The sequence below is a fragment of the Heteronotia binoei genome, chromosome 10 (assembly GCF_032191835.1).
Source record: "Heteronotia binoei isolate CCM8104 ecotype False Entrance Well chromosome 10, APGP_CSIRO_Hbin_v1, whole genome shotgun sequence".
Classification (NCBI taxonomy): Eukaryota; Metazoa; Chordata; class Lepidosauria; order Squamata; family Gekkonidae; genus Heteronotia; species Heteronotia binoei.
This window is the reverse complement of record NC_083232.1, coordinates 15,706,400-15,733,150: the sequence shown is the minus strand read 5'-3', so window position 1 is coordinate 15,733,150 and position 26,751 is coordinate 15,706,400. Positions and strand designations below refer to the sequence as shown.

Sequence of the window (26,751 nt, the reverse complement as noted above, 5' to 3'; positions counted from 1 at the left end):
CAAAGATATACATCAGAACTACATTCCTATATTCAGGACTTTTTTTGTAGCAGGAACTCCTTTGCATATCAGGCCACACACCCCTGATGTAGCCAATCCTCCGAGAGCTTACAGTAGGCCGTGTACTACAAGCCCTGTAAGCTCTTGGGGGATTGGCTACATCAAGGGTGTGTGGCCTAATATGCGAAGGAGTTCCTGCTACAGAAAAAGCCCTGCCTGTGTTTAGTGTCAGTGCTGGTCCTCTGCTTGGTTTGCGGTAGAAAAGCAAGATACCAGACAAAGGGAGCTTTGGCTCTTGAAGGCTTTTATCCCGAAAATCTTGCGGGTCTCTAACGTGCTGCTGGACTCCAATCTAGCATCCCTGAATTTAGAAGTCAGTCCTATGCGTATTTCATTGGCAATAAGAAGTGCTGTGGAATAGGACTTGCTTCCGAGTTAACATGCATAGGTCTGACTCGTAAGTGCAGGGGAATAGATTTGATCTGTGGCATGCATTTGTATATCCAAGTAGCCCGTTTCAGACATGTATACTGGGAGTTTACGTATCACACGTATCGAGCACAGGCTACCCCCAATCCTCCTGATCTTTGCGGTCATCGTGTTCAGTCAATAGGGACAACACGGCTGCGATCACACCCACTAAATAATGCACTTTCAATCTACTTTCAATGCACTAACTGGATTGTACTGTGCAAACTGGCTCCAGTTGGAAAGTGCATTGAAACTGGATTGAAAGTGCATTATTTAGTGGGTGTGATCACAGTCTATGTGTATTTGCCATGCACATATAACTGTCGCGGGTCGGCTGTTGGGGCAGTGGGGCCTTCCAAGAGCCACGCAATATGTGTGAATGAGCCATACGTGGCTCTCAAGCCACAGTTCGGCCACCCCTGTACCAAAATATCCGAGATTCTAGTCCCAACACTTTTACCATTACACCAAGGTGGCTCATATGAATTAAGGTATACGTCATTATCAAATAAAGACAATTCTGTTTCTCATGCTGCAATTGATTTCAGTTTTAAGAATGGTTCTTTGATGAGAGAGAAGATTCGAGATGAAGTTGCCTCTGGCTCCTGGGAGGAGTTTTCCAAAGCGTTAACGTCGACACCTGCCGGAAATAATGGAAACATTGGTATGTTTTTGTTTGTTTATTCATTCGATCTATGTAGAGCCCACCTTTCTCCCCAACAAGGACCTAAAGCAGTTTGCAGCATTCTCCTCACCTCCATTTTATCCTCACAACAACTCTGTGAGGTAGGGGTGGGTGAGAGAGTGTGACTGGCCCAAGGTCATCTAGAGAGCTTCCATGATACAAGTGGAATTTGAACCCAAGTCTCTAGTTACTTAACCGCCGTATGTGTCTTGGTGGTGGTGGGGAAGGATTCTTGAGCTCCTTTTCTGTCCCAATCCCATGGTCCTGGGGTGGCCAAACTGTGGCTCAGGAGCCACATGTGGCTCTTTCACACATATTGCGTGGCTCTCAAAGCCTCCATCACCCCATTGGCCAGCTTGGAGAAGGCATTTCTCCCTTTAAATCACTTCTCCAAGCCAAGCCAGCAAGTGACTTGGAGAATACACTTAAAATTGAATTTGGTTTTGTTCCACCTCTCCCTCCCCTATCTCCTTCCTTCCTTCCTTCCTTCCTTCCTTCCTTCCTTCCTTCCTTCCTTCCTTCCTTCCTTCCTTCCTTCCTTCCTTCCTTCCTTCCTTCCTTCCTTCCTTCCTTCCTTCCTTCCTTCCTTCCTTCCTTCCTTCCTTCCTTCCTCCCTCCCTCCCTCCCTCCCTCCCTCCCTCCCTCCCTCCCTCCCTCCTGTCTTGTGGCTCTCAAACATCTGGCATTTACTCTATGTGGCTCTTACATTAACCAAGTTTTGCCACCCCTGCCATGGTCCTTTGCACCAGCAAATAAACAATTTGGGCAATAATAATAATAATAATAATAATAATAATAATAATAATAATAATAATAATAAATTTTATTTGTATTCCGCCCTCCCCGCCTAGGCGGCTCAGGGCGGCTAACAACATTTCATACATTCACATAGATAGGTAAAACTTTAAATTTAACAATTAAAAATTAAACATATAAAAACCAGTCAATAGAATTAAAATACATAATTTAAGTTAAGTTAAATGTATCTGGCAGCAAAAAATATTCTGGTGCTGGTTCTGCCAGTTTAAATTTTTCCATAATAATATTATAGATGGCGGTTCCTTTATTCCTAGCAACTCAGCAGTCGATATCAATGTAAGCTTGTCTGAAAAGTACGGTCTTGCAGGCCCTGCGGAACTGGTCAAGGTTCCACAGGGCCCGCACTTCCTCCGGAAGGTGGTTCCACAGTGCAGGGGCCGCAGCTGAAAAGGCCCGTGCTCTGGTGTTTTGGAGCTTGACCTCTCTCGGCCCGGGGGTGGTCATTTTATTTTTTCCCATTGACCTCAGTGCCCTCTGGGGTTCATATGGGGAGAGACGGTCCCTTAGGTAGGCTGGTCCTCGGCCATATAGGGCTTTAAAGAGACAGTAACTTCTGTTGCATCAAAACACTGGTGTTTTAGGATGTGTTTGTTGCAGTTAATTGGCAGCCACTACAAACTGTGACACTGAGATTCAGAGTATAGGGTGGGATATAAATCCAATTTCTTCTTCCTCTTCCTCCCAGAAGGAGGCCCAGCTGGGAAAGGAAATATTGCAGGGGTGATCCAGGGGAATAACTAAGGGCAGCTTGCTAATACCCTCTCCTAAATACGATCCATAATGATGTAGAGCAAGGGTCCCCAACTATTTTGAGCCTGTGGGCACCTTTGGAATTCTAACATAACCACAAAATGACTTCTTCAGGAGCCAGAGCAATACACAGAGGAAGCCCAAGTGTAGGGGAGAAAAAGGTAATTAAAAATATACACTGGGAAAATAGGTGGGAGAGAATTGTAAAAAACCACTGTTGGTGCAGCTTCCACTGAAACAGCATTATTGTCATCTGTGTAGCCAATCAGATCTTCAGGGCTAAATCAGAAGCTCTTCTGGGTGGGAGTCTTCTGGCTCCCCCACTTTCTAAGAACACTTGGTGTGCCATGAGAGATTTCAGCAGGCACCATGGTGCTCATGGGCTACATTTTGGGGACCCTTGATGTAAAGAATATTTATTGGCTTGCAAGCCTTTCTTTGTAGAAAACGCCTGGCAGGAACTCATTTGCGTATTAGGCCATACCCCCGACAGCACCATTGTTTCACAGAGGGCTTTTTTGTAGAAAACACCCGGCAGGAACTCATTTGCATATTAGGCCACACCTCCTGACATCACCATTGTTTTGCACAGGGCCTTCTTGTAGAGAAAGCCCAGCAGAACTCATTTGCAAATTAGGACACACCCTCTGGTGCCAAGCCAGCCAGAACTGCATTCCTGTGCATTCCTGCTGAAAAGAAAAAAAGCCTTGTTGGCTTGTATCTACATGGCAGAGCTCACAGTGCAGGACTGGCTTGCCTCTCCCTCCCACTGTTGGGGGGAAGGTAAAGGAGATTGTGGCCACTCTGAGACACTGAGATTCAGAGTATAGGGTGGGATATAAATCCAATTTCTTCTTCCTCTCTTTCCCTTTCTTCTTCTTCCTCTCCTTCCTCTTCTTCTGCTTCCTCTCCTTTCTCTTCTTCTTCATCTCCTTCCTCTTCTTCCTCTTCTTCTCCTTCCTCTTCTTCTTCTTCCTCTCCTTCCTCTTCTTCTTCCCCTTCCTCTCCTTCTTCATCTCCTTCCCCTTCTTCTTCTTCCTCTCCTTCCTCTTATTCTTCCTCTTCTTCTTCACCTCCTTCCTCTCCTTCCTCTCCTTCCCCTTCTTCTCCTTCCTATCCTTCCTCTTCTTCCTCTCCTTCCCCTTCTTCTCCTTCCTCTTATTCTTCCTCTCCTTCTTCTTCCTCTCCTTCCTCTTATTCTTCTCCTTCCTCCCCTTCCTCTTCTTCTTCATCTCCTTCCTCCTCTTCCTCTCCTTCCTCTTCTTCCTCTTCTTCTTCTTCATCTCCTTCTTCTTCTTCTTCTGATGAGACTGGGCTAGCCTGGGCCATCCAGGACTCTCTGGGGTTACTTATTTCTATCTGACATGAGGCACAGGACTTTATGCAATTAAGTGTTGATACTATTTATTGCTTTATTTCTGATGATTTTATGAAGTGAGCCGCCCTGAGTCCATCTGTGGGGTAGGCGGAGGTATAAATTGAATAAATGAAATGAAATGAATGAATTTAAGGTACAAATATTTATAATCGTGTGAATATTTTGTTACCAGACATAAGTGCCACTCTGCTTTCAACTTTTTCCTCTAGGTTTTTATTTCAATGTGATGGAGATTATACCTGAAGCTGTGGGAATCTACCGATTCGACTCGCAGAACAACAGCGTAAGAGCAGCCTAATTCTCACTAGTTTTGAGGGTTGCGCTATGAATCTTTCTGTCTCATAGGACATGGGTGGCAGGCTTTTCCTTTCTTAGAGGTCCATCAGTGGCTCTTAGCCGCAATGTATTGATGAAACACTTTGTGTGGGGCAGTGATGCTCTCTATTTTTGGGGGACAAGTGTGGGAGAGCTTCTGAAGTTCTGGCCCTGCTTGTAGACCTTCTGATGGCACCTGGGTTTTGGCAGCTATGAGACACAGAGTTTTGGACTGGATGGACCATTGGCCTGATCCAACATCACCAAAGGGTGATTAACACGTGGAATTCACTGCCACAGGAGGTGGTGGCGGCTACAAGCATAGGCAGCTTCAAGAGGGGATTGGATAAGCATATGGAGCAGAGGTCCATCAGTGGCTATTAGCCACAGCTTGTCGTTGGAACTCTCTGTCTGGGGCAGTGATGCTTTGGGGTGGTTGAGGGGCACAGTGGGAGGGCTTCCCGTGTCCTGGCCCCACTGTTGGACCTCCTGATGGCACTTGGGTTTTTTGGCCACTCTGTGACACAGAGTGTTGGACTGGATGGGCCACTGGCCTGATCCAACACGGCTTCTCTTATGTTCTTATGTGACACAGAGTGTTGGACTGGATGGGCCACTGGCCTGATCCAACACGGCTTCTCTTATGTTCTTATGTGACACAGAGTGTTGGACTGAATGGGCCACTGGCCTGATCCAACAGGGCTTCTCTTATGTTCTTCTGTGACACAGAGTGTTGGAATGGATGGGTCATTGGCCTGATCCAACATGACTTCTCTTATGTTCTTCTGTGACACAGAGTGTTGGAATGGATGGGTCATTGGCCTGATCCAACATGGCTTCTCTTATGTTCTTCTGTGACACAGAGTGTTGGACTGGATGGGCCAGTGGCCTGATCCAACACAGCTTCTCTTATGTTCTTATGGCTCCTCTTATGTTAAAATGGTGGCTCCAAGGGCTAAGGGAAGGAATGTGATGCCTGTATAGGCAAGATCTTGCACAATGTCCCCTTTCTCATCCATGCTGCCTGATAAAGGGGTTTGTACAGCAACCCTAATTGTTGGCCCCTCTGTGCTGATTGGCCCTGTGATGCCAGCTAGCGGCACAAGCAGACGCCACTTAGCTTGACTTGCTATAGGGCAGTTTTCACTTTCCTGTCTGCTCCTGACTGCAGTTCCCTGAGAAGATCAGAGAAAAGATGAATTCAGTGCATCACAAATACGAGTTGGAAAGAGTCCCAGTAGCACCTTAAAGAATAACACAATTTGTGACAGGGGACGAGCTTGCATGAGTCACTGCTCGCTCCTTCAGATACCCATCTTGACCTAATTACAAGTTTGCCATATGCCCCCTCCGTACTCAGTCTCTTAGAAGCACACATGTTTACTCAGTTTTCTTCCTTCTCCTGTCCAGGTCCCGTCGTTTCCCAAGGAAGTGGAGATAAGGGCCTTGATAGAAGGACAGTTCATGATCAAGCGGCTTCATGCGGAGAAGTTGGGATATAAGATCTGTGAGTGCTTATGGAGCAGCAACGGGACTAGCAGAGAATGTTAGAGTGAGGATATGTTAAGAGTGAGCCTTGGTAAATAACCCTCGAGGTCATTTAGAGCAGGGGTGGCCGAACTTGCTTAATATAAGAGCCTCGTAAAATAAACATTAGATGTTTGAGAGCTGCAAGACATGAATGTCGGACAGGCCGGCAGGCAGGCAGGAAAGAAGAGAAATAGATGGAGGAAGAAGAGATGGAAAGAAAGCAACTTTAACTTTAAATACATTCTCCAAGCTGCCGGCTGGCTTGGCAAAGTATTATAAAGACAGAAATCCCTTCCCCAATCCAGCCAGTGGAGTGGTAGGGGCTTCAAGAGCCACACAATGTGGGTGAAAGAGTCACATGTGGCTACCTCTGATTTAGAACCTTCCATCTCCCAAATTGACTGAGTTGGATCTACGGGGGGTATGGCTGCCCTTCATCTGTGTTGGGTAGGAGAGGGGCCTCTGTGGGCTCTCCAAGAGCAAGACTTTGAGGTGGGAAAGTATTCCCCCCCCGATTAAAAAAATTAAATTAGGCACACTACCAAAGCCATGAGGGCAGGGATGACATGGTGGCATACACATGTGGGGAAATGGGATATAGAATGGATGCTTGGTTGGGGTAGAAAGTGAAGTTTTGGTGGCTCGAGAAGCCCTTCTCTGTTAAGCTTTTCTGACTGCAGTGTTTTATGATTGCATCTTTGCTTACTTGGAAATTGCAGAGAACGTCTTATTCTTGCGCACGAATTTATACGAGAGCGTATTTTGCAATTCTAGCTCCAGAGGGTTACATTTAAAAGGAGCTATTATGATGCTGTTAATCATTTACAAGGAAAGAGCTAATCTCTTGAGATGCAGATGAATAATAAAGACGCACGTGGTGGTGGTGGGGCAGCGGTGCGGTGGTTAGAGAGTGTCAGGTGGTTGGCATCTGGGAGACTTGGGTTCAAATCCTGCCTCTGACATGAAGCTCACTAGGTGACCCTGCACCAGAAATGCATTATGAAGACCAATAGGAATTCTGAGCAGAACGTTTTAAATTCTGATTATGTGATATATTATGCAGCCAAGAGTAGATGTCCGTGTGAAATCTGATACATAGGATTAGGGCCAAGGTACATCTAGGTTGAGAGTCCCTTGGACTGCAAGAAGATCAAATCAGTCAGTCCTAAGGGAAATCAACCCTGACTGTTCCCTGGAAGGCCAGATGCTGAAGCTGAAGCTCAAATACTTTGGCCACCAAATGAGAAGGGAGCACTCCCTGGAGAAGATCCTGATGCTGGGAAGTCAGAAGGCAAAAGAAGAAGGGGACGGCAAAAGATGAGATGGCTGGACAGCGTTACTGATGTAACTAACACGAATTTGGGCAGACTTCGGAGGATGGTGGAAGACAGGAGGGCCTGGCGTGACTTTGTCTATGGGGTCGCAAAGAGTCGGACTCGACTGTGCGACTGAACAACACAGCTAGACAAAGTACCGGGGGTTTGTACTGGAGTCTGTAGCTGAGGTTCCTGTAGTCAGCTGTTGCTGTGGGTTGGCGTTTGGTCATACTGGGAAGCGTTGGCATCAAACTTTGCACGCTAGAGTGGGAGAAATCTGGGAGAAGTCAGAGGCTCAGAAAAGCAAAGCAGAAAGCTGTATTGGAGGATAATTATAATTTGGCATGAAGTCTGAATGGACGGTGGCTACTAGCCAATAGGATGGCCTGCTCTCAGTAGGAGAGCCAGTTTGGTGTAGTGGTTAAGTGTGTGGACTCTTATCTGGGAGAACTGGATTTGATTCCCCACTTCTCCAACTTGCACCTACTAGCATAGCCTTGGGTCAGCCATAGCTCTGGCAGAGGTTGTCCTTGAAAAGGCAGCTGCTGCGAGAGCCCTCTCAACCCCACCCACCTCAGAGGGTGTCTGTTGTGGGGGAGGAGGATAAAGGAGATTGTGAGCCACTGAGACTCTGAAATTCAGAGTGGAAGGCGGGATATAAATCCAGTATCATCATCACCTTCCCATCACCTTCTCCTCCTTCTTCTCTGGATTGAAAATTTCCTGGAGATTAGGGGGTGAAGCTTTGGAAAGGGCAGTGTTTGTTGAGGCAAGGGCCTTCAGGAGGGGTATACTGCCATAAAGTCCACCCTCCAAAGCAGGCCTTTTCTCTGGGGGGGGGGGAACTCTGTGACCTGGAGATGAGTTGTAGTTCTGAGAGATCTCCGCACCACACTCGGAGGCTGGGAACCGTAACCATTATTCTTTTATTTCTACTCATGTTTATAGTCTGACATTCTCACTTGGGCTCAAGGCAGATTACGTGGAGTGGGTCAATACAATCAGCAGGATGAGACACTCAGTAAACAATGCAATCGGAGCGGGGTTGTCGAACCAACCAGGAAGTCTAATAACATAACTGAACAACGTAATTGGGAGCGGGGTGCTATTAACAACACATTAAAGGATGCAGAATTCCATAGCGGGATCCTAATTTCAGCAAGCTGTACTCAGTAGTATAGATCACGGTCCCTAATGATTTTCCCAAGTAACTTTGTGAATTGTTTAACAAAATGCAACTCAGACCGATTCCCCACTCAGCTTACGCCGCTGTGACGTTCCTCTTCTCAGCGGGGCTCCCTTCCAGTTTCGCACTGTCTGCCCCGGGGCTGCAGCTCGCATCGGCTTTTTTGTGCCACAAACAGAAACCGCTAAAACCCAGTTTCTGTTTGCGGCGCAAAAACGCCGACGTCAGAGCGGCATAAGGTGAGTGGGGAAATCGGTCTGAGTTGCAACGAGCCGTGATGGTGAAACGGAACCTCCCATAGGGTTGCCAGGTCGGGGTTGGGAAATACCTGGAGACTTTGGGAGTGGATCCAGGAGAGGGCGGGGTTTGCAGAGAGGAGGAGCCTCAGCATGGTGCAGTGCCATAGAGTCCACCCTTCAAAACAGCCATTCTCTGCAGGGGAGCTCATCAGTGTTCCAGTCCTCTCACACATGACTAATACTTTCACGTCAAGAAATCTTTTTGCCGTTCAAGCTGCAGTAGTGCTACCCTGAAGGCTGGCAACCCCAGGTTCTAAAGCCTCCGAATATCAGAAGCTGGCTGCCTGCAAAATGGGCTGCCCTCCTGCCTTTACCAGACTCATTTTACTGGTCACATTTGGAAACAAATGTGACCATTTGTTTCCAAATTTGTTTCCATTTGTCAGGGCTGCCTTTTAAATTATTCACATGGATGCGAGAGAACCTCCCTTTTGAAATAAGTGCTTCTTTGTTCCAAATACGCATGGTAAGATTAGTGTTGCCAATCTCCAGGTAGGGGCAGGGGATCCCTCGGTTTGGAGGCCCTACCCCCGCTTCAGGGTCATCAGATGGGGGTGGGGGAGGGAAATGTCTGCTGGGCACTCCATGATTCCCTACGAAGATCGATTCTCATACGATATAATGGAGAATTGATCCGCTGGTATCTGGGGCTCTGAGGAGGCTGTATTTTTTAGTTAGAGGCACCAAAGTTTCAGCATAGCATCCACTGCCTGTCACCAAAATACCCTCCACGTTTCAAAAAAATTGGACTAGGGGGTCCAGTTCTATGAGCCCCCAAAGAAGGTGCCCCTATCCATTATTTCCAATGGAGGGAAGGCATTTAAAAGTTGTTCAGTCCCTTTAAATGTGATGGCCAGAACGCTCTTTGGAGTTCAATGAAGCTTGTCACAACCCTGCTCCTGGCTTCACCCCCAATGTCTCCTGGCTCCACCCCCAAAGTCTCCTAGCCCCACCCCTAAAGTCCCCAGATATTTCTTGAATAGGACTTGGCAACCCTAGGTGAGATCAAGGCCTGAAGTGTGATACAATCATCAGGTATTATTACTCATTAAAGTGCTTTTGTGGGACTGTAATTCAACACCGCGTGTTGTCAGCTAGAAATAGTTTCCAAGCAGTTCCTTTTCTCCAGGAGAGGGCAGTCGATCCCATCTCATGGCAAATTTGTCTTTTCGCTCTGCTGCCCTTTGCCTTTGAATCATTTCACTCCAGCGTCTCTGGCTGAACCCTAGCCAGGGAGTTTGTGATTTTTGGTTCCGGCTGCCAACATCAAAATTTAAAAAAAAAACATTTGACTTGTTCTGCTTCTATTGTCCCAACCTGTCTCAATCAGATTTCAAGGAAAATCCTTCCAGAACACCCTGTATCCTGTTTTGGGTTGTTGACCTAGGGGGTGGGGAGCGCAGATGAAGTCATGCTCAGCTCTTTCTTGTTTTCACATTCTTTGATTTGTGCAGATAACCTGCACACTTTGTATGTAATTTCCTCCACCCCCGGCCCTCAGCTTCCCTTTCTCCAGATAACCTACTTGTGACTTTTCTTGTGTACCCCTCTCCTCTTTTTGGACAGAAATCTCAGTTCAACAGTTAGGCTTCATATCTGACCAAGGGAAGTTGGACTCTCAAATTGGACTGGCTGGGCCATTGGCCTGATCCAACATGGCTTCTCTTATGTGACCCAGAGTGTTGGACTGGATGGGCCATTGGCCTGATCCAACATGGCTTCTCTTATGTTCTTAAATGAAGTAATGGTCTGAACTAAACTATATATCTGATAGTTTATATGTGACCTGGTCTTGCCTAATACAGCTTTATTTTGAATAAAGTTTCTATGATTAAATAAAGTAAAGGTAAAGGTAGTCCCCCGTGCAAGCACCAATTGTTTCCAACTCTGCGATGATGTCGCATGCAATGTTTTCACAGCAGACTTTTTAACGGGGTGGTTTGCCATTGCCTTCCCCAGTCATCTACACCAAAGGTAGCTCTCCAGATGTCTTTTGCCTACAACTCCCATCAGCCCCAGCCAGCATGGCCAATGGCTGGGGCTAATGGGAGTTGTGGGGAAAAAACATCCGGAGAGCTACACTTTACCCCCAGCAAGCTGGGTACTCAAGCTGGACTCTCAAAAGCTTACCCTAAAATTCTTGTTTGTTTCCAAGGCGCTACTGGACTAAAATCTAACCAGTTTAGGCTCAACTGGTATGTGGATTGAACTGCAGAGTTTCTTCATTGGAGTTCTGCCAAATTTTCACAGCTCAGAGCCTGGCGAGAACTCACCTGGGATTTTGAATCCTTTGCCCCTGTGTCCTAAGGTGTAATCTCAATCCTCTGCCAAAAAGCTTCTGCTCCCAAAACATGTGCAGGCATACAGCCCAAGGTCACCTAGCAAACTTTATGGCAGAGTGGAGATTTGCATCCGAATCTTCTGGATGCTGGTGTGACACCTTAACCCCTACAACCACACCACCGCTTATTTGCTTCCCAGCTGTGTCCCGCCAAGATGTTCCCTTGCCATAAGTTCTTCCATGTTGGTTCAGATTTTGTAACAGTGTGCTACTGTGCTTGTAGAGGCAGCTGGCTGTTTAATCATGCTTACTGAGTCTGGGAAACTTACAAGTATCCTTTCTCACCCTGTGATATTGGGTACGCCTAAGCCTTCGAGGTTGTACTCTCAAGAGACTTGCTGCTTGTGGCTAAGGGTAACTAGAGTTCTAGGGGGCAGGGATGTTGCTTCATTGGTAGAGAAAAAGGCACTTTTTTGCTTTTTTTGTATTCTGGGTGCTTGGGGAGGGGCACCATGGACTGCTCCTCTGATCCAGCAGGGAATTCACTGCCACAGGAGGTGGTGGCGGCTGCAAGCAAAGACAACTTCAAGAGGAGATTGGATAAGCATATGGAGCAGAGGTCCATCAGTGGCTATTAGCCACAGCGTATTGTTGGAACTCAGTCTAGGGCAGTGATGCTCTGTATCCTTGGTGCTTGGAGGGAGGGGGTAACAGTGGAACACTGGTGGACCTCCTGATGGCACCTGGGTTTTTTTGGCCACTGTGTGACGCAGAGTGTTGGACTGGATGGGCCACTGGCCTGATCCAACATGGCTTCTATTATGTTCTTATGTGACACAGAGTGTTGGACTGGATGGGTCATTGGCCTGATCCAACATGGCTTCTCTTATGTTCTTCTGTGACACAGAATGTTGGACTGGAAGGGTCATTGGCCTGATCCAGCATGGCTTCTCCTATGTGACACAGAGTGTTGGACTGGATGGGCCACTGGCCTGATCCAACATGGCTTCTCTTATGTTCTTATGTGACACAGAGTGTTGGACTGGATGGGCCATTGGCCTGATCCAACATGGCTTCTCTTATGTTCTTATATGACACAGAGTGTTGGACTGGATCGGCCACTGGCCTGATCCAACATGGCTTCTCTTATGTTCTTATGTGACACAGAGTGTTGGACTGGATCGGCCACTGGCCTGATCCAACATGGCTTCTCTTATGTTCTTATGTGACACAGAGTGTTGGACTGGATCGTCCACTGGCCTGATCCAACATGGCTTCTCTAATAATAATAATAATAATAATAATAATTTTTATTTATATCCTGCCCTCCCTGCCGAGGCAGGCTCAGGGCGGCTCACAGATATGGAAAACACCACGATTACAGTTAATACATTATACGATAAAATACATTAAAATACATTATGTTCTTAAATGAAGTAATGGTCTGAACCAAACTATATATCTGATAGTCTCCCTGTGACTCCTCAGTTCTAGCTTTATTTTGAATAAAGTTTCTATGATTAAATAAGCATAGAGTACATCATTAATGAAGACTTTGCAGTACTTGACACCTCCTGCTGGTCTAACTCCAGAATCAGCCCTATCAAGCTGAGACTTTGCTGCCTTTTCATTTTAAAAAAAATTATTTCATTTATACCTCACCTTCCACCCCCCCTCCCATGGAGACACAAAGCAGCTTACATGGTTTTCCTCTCCTTCATTTTATCCTCGCAACAACCCTGTGGGGTAGTTTAGGCTGAGAGTGGTCCAAGGTTGCCCAGTGAGAAGAAGAAGAAGACTGCAGATTTATACACCACCCTTCTCTCTGAATCAGTCTCAGAGCGGCTTACAATTTCCCTTATCTTCTCCCCCCCACAACAGACACCCTGTGAGGTGGGTGGGGCTAAGAGGGCTCTCACAGCAGCTGCCCTTTCAAGGACAACCTCTGCCAGAGCTATGGCTGACCCAAGGCCATGCTAGCAGGTGCAAGTGGAGGAGTGGGGAATCAAACCTGGTTCTCCCAGATAAGAGTCCGCACACTTAACCACTACACCAAATTGAGCTTTCGTGGCGGAGGGGAGTGGGGGTTGAACCTGGGCCTCCCAGATCCTCTTCCAACCCTCCATAACCACAGCACCACACTGGCTGCACAAGAAAGACTTGGGCGTAATTTGCAACACTTGTAAGCTCTTGCTGCATTGGTTCAGTGTAGGAGACGCCCTTGACGCGTTGTGTCAGGTTTTCTGGAACTAGCTTGACAGTGACTTCTTATCTCATTTCACGGAACCCACATTGCAACAATATCCCAAAGCGTAAGCAATCTGGACTGCTAGATTAGTTGTCAGCAGGCCCTCGAATGCACGAGAGGCATCAAGCCGTAGATAGCGATCGCGTTTTATCTCACATTTGGGCAGCATTTCTCACCGCCCCCCCCAGCTGATAGCAGTGGGAGCCATAGCAGTGAGCTGGTGGTGGTGGTGGGAGGGGCTTGGGGAAGTTTCCAGCGCAGAACCGAGCAGCCGAAGTTGGCCACCACTTCTGAACGCTACCAGCAGCCAGTTGAAATCCTTTCCCCGTCCCTTCCTTTGTATTCATCGCCGAAGAGTTATGGCTACCTTCATCGTAACTAATGTTGTTCCTTCTTAGATGAGGTGAAGAACTCTGCGAAGAGGCCATTCTGTAATTGCATACAGATTAAATCGATGGCTCTTTTCTCCCCCCCCCCCCTCACTTTGCCCAGGGGGACTAGCAGTTTTCAAAAGCAATCGATACTGAAATGTTGCCCCGGTTTCAGGCCTCAGATTCAGCACGAGCTCACAGGAGCAGAGCTCCTGAACCTTTCTGAGGGTTCCCCCTCTTCCTCCCCACTGACATTGAATAGTAGGTGCAGCTGCATAACAATCCCTGGATTAGGAGAGTGGGCAGCCAGCCAGCCGCCAGGGGCTTTGCCACGCCTCCAGCAGCCCTCATCAACCCCTGGAGAAGCCCACGCCACCCTTTCTCCACTTCTTATGTGATTTTGGGCAGCGGGTGGCTTGCTGGCCTTTTGACTGGGGAGGGGGGCAGCCCAAGAGAGTCCCAGGCAAGCGAGGTCTGCTTGGGCTGGCTGGATCTCTAGCCAGCCCAAGTAGGCCTTGCTTGCCTAGGGTTCTCCTTTCTTACATTGGGTTGCTTTTGGCTGGGGGGGGGGCGTCCTATGCTAATGAGTTATGTTAATGAGCTGCGCCGCCTATTTTTCTACAAAACAACCCCTGCCTCTCGCCATTCTTTCCTCTGAGTTCCCATTATGTTCCAGTGGCCTGTTTGTGTCTTGTGGTTGCACTGAATCTTGGGGGGGGGGGGGGGTGGTGGTTTGGTTTTAAGAAACAGCAGCAGTGTGCAGGGATGCACAGTCTGAAGTTTGAGTATCAGCATCATGTGGAAATTGCCACTCACACCCAAAACACAGGGTTCCGTTAAAACAAACGCCTGGATAGCTTGCACCTGCAGGTGTTTAGAGAGGAACGACATGGCGCTCTTCTGATTTCCACGCTCACACCAATAGCACCATTGAGAGCCAGTTTGGTGTAGTGGTTAAGTGCGTGCTTATCCGGGAGAACCGGGTTTGATTCCCCACTCCTCCACGTGCACCTGCTGGAATGGCCTTGGGTCAGCCATAGCTCTGGCAGAGGTTGTCCTTGAAAGGGCAGCTGCTGTGAGAGCTCTCTCCAGCCCCACCCACCTCACAGGGCGTCTGTTGTGGGGGAGGAAGGTAAAGGAGATTGTGAGCCGCTCTGAGACTCTTCGGAGTGGAGGGCGGGATATAAATCCAATATCTTCTTCTACGTCACAGGGTGTCTGTTGTGGGGGAGGAAGGGAAAGGAGATTGTGAGCCCCTCTGAGACTCTTCGGAGTGGAGGGCGGGATATAAATCCAATATCTTCTTCTACCTCACAGGGCGTCTGTTGTGGGGGAGGAAGGTAAAGGAGATTGTGAGCCGCTCTGAGACTCTTCGGAGTGGAGGGCGGGATATAAATCCAATATCTTCTTCTACCTCACAGGGTGTCTGTTGTGGGGGAGGAAGGTAAAGGAGGTTGTGAGCCCCTCTGAGACTCTTCGGAGTGGAGGGTGGGATATAAATCCAATATCTTCATCTACCTCACAGGGCGTCTGTTGTGTGTGTGTGTGGGGGGGGGAAGATTGCAACCTCTCTGAGACTCTGAGATTTGGAGTACAGGGCGGGATATAAATCCAATATCATCATTGTGACTGTGCGGTTTGCAGATTGTCCGAAGCGTCACATACGGTGCGTTGCTAATTGCGCAGGTTGTGTGCATCAGTCGCACACCAGCTATACAGCTCGCCCTGATCTGGGTAGCCCAGACCAGCCTCATGTCGTATAGATCTCAAAAGCTCATCAAGGTCAGCCCTGGCCAGACCTGTAGCCACAGGGGGTCCTGCGGGGCACTGCCTCCCTGACTTCCAGGTCCAGCCCCTCAATTTCCGGGGGGGGGGTGGGGGCGCCTCGGAGGCACAGCCTGCTTCTCTCTCTCTTTTTTGGCCATGGTTGAGCCGGCAAAACATCAGCAGCAGCAGCTGGAGCTGGGAGAGCTGAGCAGGGCAGAGTGCAGTGCAGCAGCAAAAGCACCAGGAGGAGAAGAGGGAGGTTGAGGAGCGGGAGGCGGAAGAAGCCACGTGGAATGGGCTGGGGGAGGGGGGCGTGGGTGGAGCTGCTGGCGGCAAAGTGCCAGGACAGGGGAGAAGGAGGTGGAAGGAAACCACCCCCCTCTGCTTGCACGCAACGTGCAGTCCCGTCTTGACTCCAAAGTTTTAGGGTTGGCTGCCTCGGCTTGGCCACTTCCAGAGCCTCCAGCTTTTGCCCCCACCCCAGAAAGCTTCCGAGAGCCAGTTTGGTGTAGTGGTTGAGTGCGTGGATGCCTCTTTGGGAGAATCAAATTTGATTCCCCACTCCTCCACTTGCAGCTGCTGGGATGGCCTTGGGTCAGCCATAGCTCTGGCAGAGGTTGTCCTTGAAAGGGCAGCTGCTGTGAGAGCTCTCTCAGCTCCACCCACCTCACAGGGTGTCTGTTGTGAGGGGAGAAGATATGGGAGATTGTAAGCCGCTGTGAGTCTCTGCTTCAGAGAGAAGGGCGGGGTATAAATCTGCAATTCTTCTTCTTCTCTTCTTCCTTCCTTCCTTCCTTCCTTCCTTCCTTCCTTCCTTCCTTCCTTCCTTCCTTCCTTCCTTCCTTCCTTCCTTCCTTCCTTCCTTCCTTCCTTCCTTCCTTCCTTCCTTCCGTTAAGTGCATGGATTCTTATCTGGGAGAACCGGGTTTGATTCTCCACTCCTCCACCTGCAGCTGCTGGAATGGCCTTGGGTCAGCCCTAGCTCTGGCAGAGGTTGTCCTTGAAAGGGCAGCTGCTGTGAGAGCCCTCTCCAGCCCCACCCACCTCACAGGGTGTTTGTTGTGGGGGAGGAAGATAAAGGAGATTGTGAGCCGCTCTGAGACTCTGATTCAGGGTGGCGGGCGGAATATAAATCCAATGTCGTCGTCGTCTTCTTCTAAGCTCCGCAGTGGATGGGAGAGGGTGCCCCCTGACTTTTTGAAAAGACCCCTGACTTTTAAAATCCTGGCTACAGCCCTGGTTCTGGCTAGTACGGGAGATCTCCAAAGCATACCAGGTTCAAGATGCAGAAGCTGGCAATGGCAAACCGCCCCTGAACATCTCTATTTAGAAGAATAACTACCAATCGCACAGCTCAGCTGTGGGCTTGCACTGCTTGTGACCTTCCCTAAACGACAGGGATGTGTTCTTTAGACTGTTCACTTAATTTGGGGCTCAACCAGGACGGCAGTTTTAGTTTTGATCTGTCAGGCCAAGTCTCTGCCCAAGAAAGGGCAGCAAGGTCCAGGGAAAAGGAAAGAGAAGAGGCAGAAACATTACAGCACTTTCACACTCTCACTGAACAGTGCACTTTCCGTCCATTTTTCAATGCATTTCTTCAATGATTTGCAAGTGGATTTTGCCATTTTACACAGTAAGATCCAGTCACAGAGTGCATTGGAGGCTGTCTGAACGGAGGCGTGCCACTCTCCAGGTGGCAACTGGAGATCTCTTGCAACTAATCTCCAATGACCAAGATCAGTTCCCCTGGAGAAAATGGCTTATTTGGAGGGTGGAGTGTATGGCATACCCTGCTGCGATCTCTCCCCTCCCCAAACATCACCCTCCCTAGAGTCCACCCCACAAATCTCCAGATATTTCCCAACCCAGAGCTGGCAACTCTGATTGCATTATTCAGTGTGGGTGAAAATGCTAAACATTTGGAAGAGCGCAGGAACAAGCTGATCATTTGGATCAAAGCACATGCCTGACCTTGAAGCTTTCGTTGGGTGGAAAGTAGCGGATCCCCCTTTAATCATTAGGCGCCACTTTCTAACGGGGGGACCACACTGCTGACATGGATGGCCCAGGCTCATCTGATCTTGCCAGATTACGGAAGCCAGTTTGGTGTGGTGGTTAAGTATGCGGCTTGCAGCTGCTGGAATGGCCTTGGGTCAGCCATAGCTCTTGCAGAGGTTGTCGTTGAAAGGGCAGCTTCTCTGTGAGAGGTCTCTCGACACCCCCCCCACCTCACGGGGTGTTGTGGGGGAAGAAGATAAAGGAGATTGTAAGCCACTCTGAGTCTCTGATTCAGAGAAAGGGTGGGGTATAAATCTGCAATCCTCCTCCTTCTTTTTCTGCTTCTGCTTCTCCTTCTGCTTCTTTTCCTCCTCCTTCTTCTCCTTCTCCTTTTTCTTCTCCTCCTTCTCTTCCTCCTCCTTCTCCTCCTCCTCTTCCTCCTCCTCCTTCTCCTTTTTCTCCTCCTTTATCTTCTCCTCCTCCTCCAACTCCTCCTCCTTCCCCTCCTCCTTCTTTTCCTCCTTCCTCTCCTCCTCCTCTTTCTCCTCCTCCTTCTTCTTTTCTTTCTCCTCCTTCTCTTCCTCCTTCCCCTCCTCCTCCTTCTTCTCCTCCTTCCTCTCCTCCTCTTCCTCCTCCTTCTCCTCCTTTTTCTTCTCCTTCTCCTCCTCTTCCTCCAACTTCCCCTCTTTCTCCTCCTCCTTCCTTTCCTCCTCCTTCTCTTCCTCTTTCTCCTCCTCCTTTTTCTTCTTCTTCTCCTTTTTCTTCTCCTCCTCCTCCTCTTTCTCTTCCTCCTCCTTCCCCTCCTCCTCCTCCTTCTCCTTCCTCTCCTCCTCCTCCTTCTCCTCTTCCTCTTCCTTCTTCTCCTTCTCCTTTTTCTTCTCCTCCTCCTCCTCTTTCTCTTCCTCCTCCTTCCCCTCCTCCTCCTCCTTCCTCTCCTCCTCCTCTTCCTCCTTCTCCTTGTTCTCTCCTCCTTCTTCTCATGGTCAGTCCTGGTTAGGACTTGGATGGGAGACCACCAAGAAAGCCCAATGTCGCTGTGCAGAGGCAGGCAATGGCGAAACCACCTCTGAACATCTCTTGCCTTGAAAACCCCGCAGGGTTGCAGTAAGTCACCTGCAACTTGACAGCACTTTCCACCACACCAGCGAGACCTCAGTGGCTCCCAGTGATTTTGCGGGAATGTATCTGCAGACAACGTGGCTGCCAGCCAACATCGACGAGCCTTCGAGTTCAAAGCAGTGACCTGAAGGAAGAGTCCTTTGCGCGTTGCCATTTTTCTGAGCAAAGTGCACCGCGCAAAAAGGTTGTTCTGTGAGAGCCTAGCCTCAGGATATAACAAACTCAGTTTAATTTGTCTTTAACACCTCTAATGAGCAATATATGTACGTACGTGTGTGTGTTTGTGTGTGTGTACACGCACATCATGCCAGAATTCAGGCTGGCTGGGAATTTTATTTACTTCTTTAAAAAACCATTTTCCCAGGAAGCCTCATAAAAGCTCTGTAGTTAAGGCAGAAGAAAATAACATTTTTAGCGTTACTTATGGAATAGCTTGAAAATATCTAACTGTTGTGTATGTGGACCAATAGTATCTATTAATGGGTTCCTGCCTGGCTCATTGGAGCCTGTAGGACTGAGCTTGGGGTCTAAGGAACAATGGGCGGGAGGATCCACATCCCTGCTGCCCTGCTCCAATCACGGACCCCCTGCTGGTTTGGATGACCAATGGCGTCTTAGCGCGGGAACTTTGAAGTGTGTACAGCTGGCCCCGTTGGCCCAGCTGAGCAGTCTTAGAGTTCAGCCACTGCCAAGCTGTACTTAATAAAACAGCTTTGCTTTGGTCACTGCTGCCTCGTCTCATCTCCATGCATTGAACCCACTATATTATACTAATGTAAGGCTACGATGTAAAATGTGAGGGCGGGGGAACCCTAAAAGGAGAGAGAGGATAGGGAGGAAAGGGGGAGAGGCAAACAAACCAAGGGAGAGCAAAGTCTGAGTCCAGTGGCACCTTTAAGACCAACCAAGTTTTATTCAAGATAGGAGCTTTTGTGTGTACGCACACTTCCCCCAATGCATAGAAACGGAAGGTATCTGAGGAAATGTGCATGCACATGAAAGCTCATACCTTGAATTAGATTTCATTGGTCATAAAGGTGCCGCTGGACTCAACTCGGGTGCTGCCGACCAACACTGCTGCCCACCTAAACCAAGGGAGAGGCTGGAGAGCCAGTTTGGTGTAGTGGTTAAGTGTGCGGACTCTTATCTGGGAGAACCGGGTTTGATTCCCCACTCCTCCACTTGCAGCTGCTGGAATGGCCTTGGGTCTGCTGGAATGGCCTTGGGTCAGCCATAGCTCTTGAAGAAGTTGTCCTTGAAAGGGCTGCTGCTGTGAGAGCTCTCTCAGCCCCACCTACCTCACAGGGTATCTGTTGTGGGGGGAGAAGATATAGGAGATTGTAAGCCACTCTGAGTCTGAGAAGAGTTGAACAATGTAAGCCACTTTGAGTCCCCACTGGGGTAAATAAATAAATAAATTAAATTGAGGTAATAGATAAATTAAATAAATAGAGGTAAATAACTTAAAATATATAAATTTAATAAACACGTTGTGTAAGAGAGAAAGAATAAAAACAAAGATGTATTGTTTTTTCAGTCAGAAAAAACAGCTTCATCAATTCTCTTGCATGCACCAACTGAACAGAAGATATATAGATACATCCCTTGGTGTCTTCCATTCATTTTCTCTGATCAAGATGGCCCCGCCAAACAGTGGGAATGTTTGAAATCTGTACATTAGAACAACATAAGAACATAAGAGAAGCTATGTTGGATCGGGCCAATGGCCCATCCAGTCCAACACTCTGTGTCACAGAAGAACATAAGAGAAGCCATGTTGGATCAGGCCAGTGGCCCATTCAGTCCAACACTCTGTGTCACAGAAGAACATAAGAGAAGCCATGTTGGATCAGGCCAGTGGCCCATCCAGTCCAACACTCTGTGTCACACAGTGGCCAAAAAACCCAGGTTCCATCCGGAAGTCCACCAGTGGGGCCAGGACACTAGAAGCCCTTCCACTGTTGCCCCTCCCGAGCACCAAGAATACAGAGCATCACTTGCCCCAGACAGTTCCAACAATACACTGTGGCTAATAGCCATTGATGGACCTCTGCTCCATATGTTTATCCAATGCCCTCTTGAAGCTGGCTATGCTTGTAGCTGCCACCACCTCCTGTAGTACGTGAACTTCCTTGTCAACTGTAGCTCGGAATTCTCAGATGTACAAATAGTCAAAAGGGCAGAGGGAGAGGATTGGTCCACCGGCTGCTGATGTGACAGCAGCCGACACTATGCATTGAGAATTTGCTTTCCCGAGGTGGAGTGGGTGGTTTCGCAGTCTGTGTCTCCCGGGGGAAAGGTCATAATTCTCCCCGGGGCCCAGCCTATTACCCACTCCATTTATGTAGGTGAGTCTGGCAAGAGGAAGTGGACAGATCTGTGTGCTCGCTGACATGTGGGTGTCTGGAACTTTATTACTGAGATGCTTTTGGTAGATAAAGGCTTTGGTTATTACTGAGGCTGTTGTGGTAGATAAATGATCCACACGCTGTTGGGATACTGTGCTATTTTTGCCTGATAACAGTCATCCTCAACTGGATTGAGTTTTCTACACAGGAAAATCCAGTTATGAATTATTGCCAGAACATAACGATATGTGACAATGTGTGAATGCTGCCAGTATCATTAGTTATTTCTATCTGTTACAGTCATCAAATAGGGTCAGTGTCAGGTTCTTGTGAGTCCCTCTGGCAAAAAGAGAAAGCTATTTCCAGAGTTCCAGAATCAGAGAGCCAGTTTGGTGTAGTTCTTAAGTGTGAGGACCCTTATCCGGGAGAACCGGATTCCTCACTCCTCCACTTGCACCTGCTGGAATGGCCTTGGGTCAGCCATATCTCTTGTAGGAGTTGTCCTTGAAAGGGCAGCTGCTCCCAGAGCTCTCTCAGCCCCACCCACCTCACAGGGTGTCTGTTGGGGGGGGGGGAGATAAAGGAGATTGTAACTGCTCTGAAACTCTGAGATTCAGAGTATAGGGCGGGATATAAATCCAATATCATCATCTTCTGTCTCCTGCTCTTCTCCAAATGGGCAGGTTCCTTTCTTTGTGAGCCTAGAGCAGAAGTCCACCTGACCATTCCCTAAGGTAAAATGCATTGTCAGGTCACAGCTGCCTCATGGTGATCCCATGAAGTTCCATCTAATGTGGTTTTCAAGACGGGAGATGAACAGAGGTGGTTTGCCATTGCCTTCCTCTGGATAGCAGCTCCACTCTTCCTTAGCGTCCCATCCATGTATTGGCCATGATTAACCCTGATTAGCTTCCATGCTTGGACAAATCCAAGCCAATTGCAGCTATTAGGGCTGTTCCCCTATATCCATATGTGCTATCAAGTTTCAACCAACATAGGGGCAAGCCCAGCGAGGGGCTTTGAAGGCAAGGGAGAAGCAGAGGTGGTTGGCCATTGCCTTCCTCTGCAGAGCCTTCCTCAGTGGTCTCCCTACCAAGACTTACAGTTACCCCTGTAAGGGGCTTTGAAGGCAAGGGAGAAGCAGAGGTGGTTGGCCATTGCCTTCCTCTGCAGAGCCTTCCTCAGTGGTCTCCCTACCAAGACTTACAGTTACCCCTGTAAGAGGCTTTGAAGGCAAGGGAGAAGCAGAGGTGGTTGGCCATTGCCTTCCTCTGCAGAGCCTTCCTCAGTGGTCTCCCTACCAAGACTTACAGTTACCCCTGTAAGGGGCTTTCAAGGCAAGGGAGAAGCAGAGGTGGTTGGCCATTGCCTTCCTCTGCAGAGCCTTCCTCAGTGGTCTCCCTACCAAGACTTACAGTTACCCCTGTAAGGGGCTTTGAAGGCAAGGGAGAAGCAGAGGTGGCTGGCCATTGCCTTCCTCTGCAGAGCCTTCCTCAGTGGTCTCCCTACCAAGACTTACAGTTACCCCTGTAAGGGGCTTTGAAGGCAAGGGAGAAGCAGAGGTGGTTGGCCATTGTCTTCCTCTGAAGAGGCTTCCTTGGTGGTCTCCCATCGCAGACTTATGGTGACCTCAGCAAGGGGCTTTCGAGGCAAGGGAGAAGCAGAGGTGGTTGGCCATTGTCTTCCTCTGAAGAGGCTTCCTTGGTGGTCTCCCATCGCAGACTTATGGTGACCTCAGCAAGGGGCTTTCGAGGCAAGGGAGAAGCAGAGGTGGTTGGCCATTGCCTTCCTCTGCAGGGTCTTCCAGTTTGGTGTAATGGTTAAGTGGTTTCTCTTCCTTGCTTTTCCATAAGGACAACTTACAGCAATGGACTAGGCCCATAAACCGGAACTTAACATCATTCTGGACTTCCTACCACGCTATGGCAATTTGGGGTCCCTTGGAACATCCAACATTGACTATCCAGTCATGCTGCTGCCATCGAAACTTAATTGCGTCATGAATCATTGTACTAGCATCTATTGTCATATTGTTTTTACTGATAGTTTAATGTTGTTTTTATATTTTATGTGTTATCAATGTTTTTATCTTGTTTGGTCATTTTTTGACCCTAACCTGTGAGCTGCCCTGAGCCTGCCTTCGGTGGGGAGGGCGGGATATAAATAAAATAAATAAGAACATTAGAACATAAGAGAAGCCATGTTGGATCAGGCCAATGGCCCATCCAGTCCAACACTCTGTGTCACACAGTGGCCAACCCCCACCCCCCCAAGTGCCATCAGAAGGTTCGCAAGTGGGTCTCGAAGTCCTTCCACTTTGCCTCCCCCAAGCACCAAGAATACAGAGCATCACTGCTCCAGACAGTTCCAATAGTATACTGTGGCTAATAGCCACTGATGGACTTCTGCTCCATATTTTTATTCAATCCCCTCTTGAAGCTGGCCATGCTTGTAGCCGCCATCACCTTCTGTGGCAGTGAATTCCACATGTTAATCACCCTTTGGGTGAAGAAGTACTTCCTTTTATCTGTTCTAACCCGACAGCTCAGCAATTTCATTGAATGCCCACGAGTTCTTGTATTGTGAGAAAGGGAGAAAAGGACTTCTTTCTTTATTAGGGTTTGTAGAATCTTTCGGGATCAAGTGCCGTGTTCTACTGGAGAAAGTTTTCCTTCCAGACGTTTCGTTCTCAGCTGCGGAGAACATCCTCAGTGGCGTTGCAGCCGGAGCAGGCGCTCAGACCTTCTTGGCTGCTGTGCATTGAGTGGGGCCAGGGCTGCTGGAGAGCTGCTATTTGTAGGCTGGAGGGGGTGTGATGAAAGGGCAATTGGTTTGTGGATGTGCCCATTGTTTGGTGGGGCTTCCTGGAAGGGTAGTGATAAGGAAACTGGCTGTTGAATGTGACCATTGTTCTGTGTTAATTGCTGGGAAGGTTGGAAGGGGATTGAAGATAAGGAAGATGGTTGTTGACTGTGCTGATTGTTCTGTGGAATTTGCTGGTTGTTCTGAGACTTTCTGCAATTTATAGTCTGTAGGGTGTTTTGCAGAGCTGGGTACCAAGATTGGTGGATGAAAATGCCTTCTTCCTTTCTGTTAAAATTGTGCTGGTGTTTGTAAATCTCAATACTTCTTTCTCTACTTTCTCCATCCCATGCATAATCTTGTAAACCTCTATCATGTCACCTCGCAAATAAATAAGTGTGTGGATTCTTATCTGGGAGAACCAGGTTTGATTCCTCACTCGTCTACTTGCAGCTGCTGGAATGGCCTTGGGTTAGCCATAGCTCTTGTAGGAGTTGTCCTTGAAAGGGCAGCTGCTGTGAGAGCCCTCTCAGCCCCACCCACCTCACAGGGTGTCTGTTGTGGGGGGAGAAGATATAGGAGATTGTAAGCCACTCTGAGCCTCTAAATCAGAGAGAAGGTTGGAGAATAAATCTGCAGTCTTCTCCTCCTTCTTCCTTCTTGGTGGTCTCCGATCTGAGTATTGAGCATGGTAATCTCGCTTAGCTTCCAGGCTCTTACAAGATCAGGGTCTTCTGGGCTATTAGGGCATCGCCCCTTGAGCAAGGCAAACCCGATTTGCCTACCTCTCTGTCTGTTTTTATTCCACCCTTTCTTCAAGGAACTCTGAGTGGTATATGTGGTTCCTCAGCATTCAGACTGGAATAAACCTGCCCTGCTCTAATAATTAATGGTGTACAGATTCTGAATGACATGGTTAGATACTGCATTGGGAAGAAATTCCAGAGAAGTTTGAAGGATGCAATTAAATTGAATTTTAAGAAGCATGTCTATCCTCCAGGGGCAGATTCCTAATAATTTTTACAGTTGATAGTTTGACAGGGCTGAATCAATTTTTAGAGGCTCCATGCATGCTACAAACAAACTGATAAATGTATTTGTCAATCTTTAGCCGAGAGCATCACTAAATTGTGCGTTAGCACCCCTTCCCGTTCCCCCTTCCATTTGTGCCTGTCCAATCAGCTCTCCCTTCCTGGAAAAGGCAACCCGTATAGATGTTTGCTGACAGCTGATTTACTGGGATGTGTCGGCTTCTAAGTAGATCCTATTTGTACGGATCAACTGTCTTCCCCACAAGGAGCCCTTCTGCACGGCTTACTTATCTGTTTTAATTACAGGTGAGATAAACAAATGAGCCACTTCCCCATTGGGCCGGGGGCATATTTGCACAGCAACTCAGGTGTAATTTGATTGGCGGATTGAAGGTTTTGAATGAGCTGGGGGTGCCTTCAGTGTTTTTACAACCTTTCGCCTCAATCTGCAGAATAGGACCTGGTTTAAAATTGTTTGCCACCTTCGTCACTCTATTTTGGGTCCCACCCTCCCCCACCCCAGTCTGTCTTAGCACTGCCAACCTCCGGGTGGCACCCGGAAATCTTCCAGTATTACAATCATAAGAACATAAGAGAAGCCATGTTGGATCAGGCCAGTGGTCCATCCCGTCCAACACTCTGTGTCACATAAGAACATAAGAGAAGTCATGTTGAATCAGGCCAGAGGACCATCCAGTCCAACATTCTGTGTCACATAAGAACATAAGAGAAGCCATGTTGGATCAGGCCAATGGCCCATCCAGTCCAACACTCTGTGTCACATAAGAACATAAGAGAAGCCATGTTGGATCAGGCCAAAGGTTCATCCAGTCCAACACCCTGTGTCACATCTCTCTCGGCTTGGCTTCGCGAACGAAGATTTAAGAAGGGTGCAATAGTCCACGTTTGCTGCAGGCTCGCTGGTGGCTGACAAGACCAATGTGGGACAGGCAGGTCCGGCCACAGCGGCTGCAGGGAAAAGTCTGATTTAGGGTTGGTCCTGTAGCAGTGCGATTCTTCCTCAATCTCCTTTTGTCCTCAAGACCAGCTATGCGTGTGTTCTCAAACGAAGAGACAGCCTGGTGGATGGTGTGCCTCCATGCTTTGCGATCTGAGGCTAGGTCAGACCACTGGTGATGGTTGATGTGACAGGTGCTAAGGGATTTCTTCAAGGAGTCCTTGTACCTCTTCTTTGGTGCCCCTCTATTTCGATGGCCGGTGGAGAGTTCGCCATACAGGGCAATCTTGGGAAGGCGGTGGTTTTCCATCCTAGAAATATGCCCTGCCCAGCGCAGCTGCGTCTTCAAAAGCAGTGCCTCGATGCTGGTAACCTCTGCCCGCTTGAGGACTTCAGTGTTGGTCACAAAGTCACTCCAGTGGATGTTGAGGATGGTGCGAAGGCAGCGCTGATGAAAGCGCTCAAGGAGTCGCAGGTGATGACGGTATAAAACCCACGATTCGGAGCCATAGATGAGGGTTGTCATCACAACCGCTTTGTAAACATTTGTCTTTGTGCCTTTTTTCAGATGCTTGTTGCTCCACACTCTTTTGTGCAGTCGGCCAAATGCACGGTTTGCCTTTGCCAGCCTGTTGTCAATCTCCTTGTCGATCTTGGCATCTGAGGAGATGATGCACCCCAGGTAGCTGAACTGCTGGACTGTCTTCAGAACTGATTCACCCACAGTGATGCAGGGAGGGTGATAGTCTTCCTGGGGTGCAGGCTGGTGGAGAACTTCTGTCTTCTTCAGACTAACTTCTAGGCCGAATAGCTTGGCAGCCTCTGCAAAGCAGGACGTCATATGCTGCAGAGCTGATACCGAGTGGGAGACGAGTGCAGCATCATCAGCAAACAGTAGCTCTCGGATGAGTTTTTCCATTGTCTTCGAGTGTGCCTTTAGTCGCCTCAGGTTGAACAGGCTGCCATCAGTGCGATAGCGGATGTAGACACCATTGTCCTCATCTAGATCTACTGCGGCTCTTTGAAGCATCATGCTAAAGAAGATCGTAAAGAGAGTTGGCGCGAGAACGCAGCCTTGC

General features: G+C 48.4%; 1 protein-coding gene across 2 annotated transcripts in view; it reads left to right on the top strand.

The window, feature by feature from the left end:
- Nucleotides 1–26,751, top strand: part of XYLB (xylulokinase) — a 191,071-nt gene that overhangs the window by 66,198 nt on the left and 98,122 nt on the right. For both annotated transcript variants that reach the window (XM_060248075.1, XM_060248074.1), the window contains exons 13-15: nucleotides 1,020–1,135; nucleotides 4,313–4,386; nucleotides 5,829–5,925. In XM_060248075.1, the coding sequence (XP_060104058.1) occupies nucleotides 1,020–1,135; nucleotides 4,313–4,386; nucleotides 5,829–5,925 (287 nt within the window). The remainder of the gene's footprint in view (nucleotides 1–1,019; nucleotides 1,136–4,312; nucleotides 4,387–5,828; nucleotides 5,926–26,751) is intronic.